Consider the following 4,908-nt stretch of genomic DNA (forward strand, 5'->3'; position numbering starts at 1 on the left):
GACTTCATCTTCGTTGAAATGGATTGAAAGTCTCAATCTGATGTATTACGTTGTCCCAAAAGTTTCTTTCGCTTTATTAATAAGTAGTACATGCACAATATTTTATGTTTTATATTACATTACTGAATTGTGCATGATTCATTTTGCTCCATTACTGTTACAACATGAACATCTGTGAAATTAGATTGTCTATTTATATAAACACGACCACATAAAATAAATTGAGTGCGACTCGCGAAAGAAACTTTCGGGACAACCTAATATGTACACTAGCCGTCAAAAAAAAAAAACGGGACACTATTTTAAAACGTTATAACTCCGGGAGTTTTCAACCGATCTTCGGGAAACTTCGTAAGGTTTAGTTTTGAAGTGTCCTCTGGGTGTGTGGAAAGTTGCATTGACGAGGGTTGATGAGAAAGGGTTAATTCACCCCCCCCCCTAATGGGGTAATGCAGAAAAACGACACTTCAGAAGGCTCCAGGGGCGACGTAAGGAGGTGAAAAAATCAAAAAAACCTTTGAGGCGACTCTGTTTTATGCCCCCTACAAAATGCACCCCTTGAAATCGCTCTCGGACAACCCCCCCCCCCTAAAATCCACAATTTTTGGACGACAGTCCCGATTTTGGACTCGATGCATTCTCTAGACTCCCCTGATCCAGGAAATGCCATTACTCGTGCCGTGCACCCCATACCCACCCTTCGAGGGGGTGGAACAGCTCGCGACTTTTCAATCCCCTTCGTAAGAGAGAACTTCCAGACATCAAACAGCGATGAAATTCACCATGTTTGTTCTCGATACGTTAAGAATGAAAGCCCAACAGATCCTGTTTCGAAAACTGCCCTCTGAGCTGAGCAGGGGTGATCCAAAGTTAGGGGTGGTTCACCCAAAGTGTAAGGGTTGGAACGATGTTTCGTTGCGTGGAACACATGTGAATACGGTCCAAGGCATTGGAGTGACACAGTTTTGATGTCTTTTTCCCTCGTGAATAGCATTAAAATACGAAAATGTCGTTTTTTTTGGAAAACCCACCTCTCGTTTTCAGACCCGTCTGTGGGGTGAACGAGCAACTCCATGTCAACGCCGTTCTCGGATTCGGATGTGCAATTGCTTTATTAACAGGTCCCCAAAAATTCAGATTTTTTTAATCACGTATGCATGTATGCATGATGACCAGTGTACTTGAAGATTATTATACAGTGGCGGTCATATACTTACGTACACTTTATATTTTAACTTTAAAACCTGAGGTATTTCTACAAGGCTCAGATAGTCGTATCAACAATTTATTTCTAAGAGTATTGAACCTTGATGTACATATCTGCAGTAGAACTTTTACTTATTTCGAGAAAATAAGTACTTCGTAAATGTTTTGTTCTGGTCTGTCGGTTTTGTATCGGACAACTACGTACGTACGCTTTTGTTTCGCACAGCTAAGCCAAATTTAAACAATATTTACCAGTATCTGCTCAGAAGTGTTTACAGTTAGACGTATTACAATAGTGCTGTGATGAGTAAAGGAAGAAATATCACGCCAGAACAACGGCGACTAGTACAACAGCTTCGGAAGGATGGAATGTCCTACCGAAAGATTTCCGCTAAATTAGAAATATCCGTTACGGCTTGTCATCAAGCTATACAACATATTAAGCATCATGGAACACCAGACAATGTTCCTCGTAAAGCAAGACCTCGAAAAACTGATCAAAGAACTGATCGCAAGATTCACCGATTATCTGAAGCGGACAGATTCAAAACTGCAGTTGTCATCCACGGTGAAATATCAACAGATCTTCATGAAGAAATAAGTATTAAAACTGTTCAGCGAAGACTTGACGAGTTTCAATTATACGGACGCGTTGCCAGAAAGAAACCGTTCATTTCAGAAAAATCGTCGGGCTAGGATTGCTTTCGCGGAAGGACATTTAAACTGGACGTCCCAGCAATGGTCCAGAGTAATCTTTACAGATGAATCAAAATTTAATCGATTTGGATCTGATGGCAAAGTATACGCGAGACATCGCAAAGGAGAAGAATTTAATAACAATTGCATTAAACCGACTGTAAAAGGTGGTGGTGGGTCGGTACTCGTTTGGGGGACTATGACAGTAAAAGGTACACGTCCTATTCATCGGATAACTGGAATCATGGACCGATACGTGTATTTGGATATTGTAAAAAATGTATTGCTTCCATTCGCCGAAGAATGCATGCCAAAGGAATGGATCTATCAAGCGGATAATGATCCGAAACACTCAGCAAAAGTCGTCTAGACATTTTTGAGTGACAATAATATTCGCGTAATGAAGCGGCCAGTACAATCTCCGGACCTGAATCCAATAGAGATGCTGTGGATTGATGTCGACAAACATGTACAGAAACAAAAGCCAAAAAATATGGATGAATCGTACACTATTGTACAGGAAGCATGGAATTCGATACCTGCTAGCAGATGTGCTCGACTTATCGAATCCACGCCACGAAAGTGTGCTGCAGTTATCAAAAATAAGGATTTAAATACGAAATATTAACAATATTATAATTATGAGTTAAAAAAACATGTGAAAATATAGGCGTTTCGATATGTACTTAAGTATGTGTCCGCAGAAAACTTGGCACTTCGTTATAAAAATATAAAAAACTTTTTAATTATAGTAAATTAAGGAAAGCTATTTTGACATCTTATTACGTATATTGTAAACTTATAAAAACTGTAACTGATTTTCTTATACTTGTTTAATGTACAAGTGTACAGGAAATAATATTTAATTTTATTAACTGTACGTAAGTATATGGCCGCCACTGTATAACACCCATACACAGAGGACCTTCGAGAAACACAGCATGAAATGAACTGCCACAGCAAAACAACAACAAATCCACCCTGAAACCACCATAGACACATGATACTAAACTATATGGACCTCATCTTTCAAATCGAACCATTTCTCGAGTAATTTTTCATTGTCGAGGAACGACTTTTAAGTTTCTCCCTGTTCAATTAGTTACGAAGGAAACTCCACCAAATCGTTAGCAATCGTCCCTTCCATCGATTCTCGAAAATAGCAAGATTTGCAATGTAAAGTTGATCGCATTGAAAGACTCGGGGAGATTCTTTGAACATCGCTGGAGTATCCGTCGTCTTCGGCATCGACGTCTAAGAAGTCGGTCTTTGAGGGAAGGATTCAAGAACCAGCGTCGAGATCTAGGATTCGATTTTCTTGGAGGGAAGTTGAGAAAGTGTAAATAGCACGTGGGAGAAACTTTTTTTCCAGAGGTGAATCGAGAAACCGCCGTTATCGGGATTGAAAAGTTCGAATGAGGATCCTAAATCAGTCGGGATTTTTGTAACTGTCAAGTTGGACAGATAAAGAGCTTAGGAAAGACACGATACTTACACAAATCGAGGTGCTTTGATATTTTGCTGGGAGAAACTATCGGACAAGGCAATAGTAATTTTATTTCCAAATTTTCGAAATTTTAAAATTAGACAAATACTCGATACCTATCCAAATATTTGAACAATTTTTTAGTACCATGTTAATTTTATAACCTCTTGGTTCAACATTTTGATACAATTAACAGGTCGATATTGTTGGAAACATGGTTAAAGGTTTCCGAAATGCAACGATGATATTTCGGAGGCAGAGGGCGTGCAAGAATTGTTTTATTTTGTCCCTTAATGTCGCCTATCTACAGCCATGTTTTGTTTTATGTTCGGGTGACGGGGATTCCATGTTTTTTAGAACTAACTGTACCGCAGATCGTGGCGATGGCCTGTGGAGAAAGAGTTTTTTGTTTTTTCACAAATACACGAATTATTTCTTCATAAGGAAGTTTTATTTTGAACATATCCAATAAACTAATAGATATTCTCTCAATGGACCCTAAAGCTCTCTAAGCTACATTGTCTCGAGGTTGTTTTGTGTAATCTTCATGGGATATTCGATTCAATCAAATAACTCCTGTGCTTTGCTTAACTCAACCTATCGAGCTATCTAACAATAATTTACCCAAACTTGTCGATTCAAGATACGCAAATCATATCGTAACAACCCCTTAGCCTGAAGCTCCCTAAAAGTATGCTACGAAGCTCGCCAAGAATAAGATGCTCTGATAACAAAATAGCTATAGAGTCTATAGCTTCCACCGAGAATCACCGCTATTACGTAGTTACTACCCTCGAGGGGATTAAATGTATTCCTCGAAGACGTCGAAGGTGTGTAGTTTCACTTGGACGTGAAATTGCGTTTCACGTAAGCCGGCTGGGCACGACGAGAACAGAGGATCGCGACTCGATTGGCGCCACGAGGACTAGAAGAGATTGCAAAATGTCCCGGACAATAAATATAGAGTGTATCGCTATCAGGGGAGTCAGTCTGACGAATATGACATGGAATGGAAGCGATAAATCATGATCCAAGGTCGAACATTGCTGGGAACGAGAGGAGACTTTGATATAGCGAGCTACGACGGACGGATGGATCAAGCGACGTTAGACATCCAATTGAAGTGGACACTCGTGATGGCGACCTATAGACTAGGATACGCGTTGATCATGGCGATGATGATCATTGTGGAAGTATACATGCAGATTTAACGTTAATCGATGATTGTTCATGGAAACTTTGATGGGTGAATTAGAGATGAAAACTAGCTGTTCATGTTTATTTTGTGTGCGACCCTTTACGGGCCACGCAAGGATTTCTGATTACAGCGCCATCTATCGCGAATAAAAAAAATGTTTGAAACTAGTGTTTTGAAAAGGTCTCATAGCCAGCTTTCACAGTGCATGATAAAAAATGAGGTGTTCCATTAAAAAAATCATGTTGACCTTGACGTGACTTTGGCCGGTCCTTTGAAGGTCAAACGGACACGATCGTTCAGTAGAATTTTTGAAACCCTAAAA

General features: G+C 39.7%; 1 protein-coding gene across 1 annotated transcript; it reads left to right on the forward strand.

Moving 5' to 3' along the window:
• Positions 1-1,509: 1,509 nt before the first annotated feature.
• Positions 1,510-1,902, forward strand: LOC128884597 (uncharacterized). Its single transcript, XM_054138075.1, has one exon. The coding sequence runs from the start codon at positions 1,510-1,512 to the stop codon at positions 1,900-1,902; it is 393 nt and encodes a 130-aa protein (XP_053994050.1).
• Positions 1,903-4,908: the final 3,006 nt, after the last annotated feature.

This window comes from Hylaeus volcanicus, chromosome 1 (assembly GCF_026283585.1).
Source record: "Hylaeus volcanicus isolate JK05 chromosome 1, UHH_iyHylVolc1.0_haploid, whole genome shotgun sequence".
NCBI classification, from domain to species: domain Eukaryota; kingdom Metazoa; phylum Arthropoda; class Insecta; order Hymenoptera; family Colletidae; genus Hylaeus; species Hylaeus volcanicus.

What these genes read in the sequence shown, in the direction of transcription:
- LOC128884597 (XM_054138075.1), top strand. Translation starts at nt 1,510, where the DNA reads ATGAGTAAAGGAAGAAATATCACGCCAGAACAACGGCGACTAGTACAA.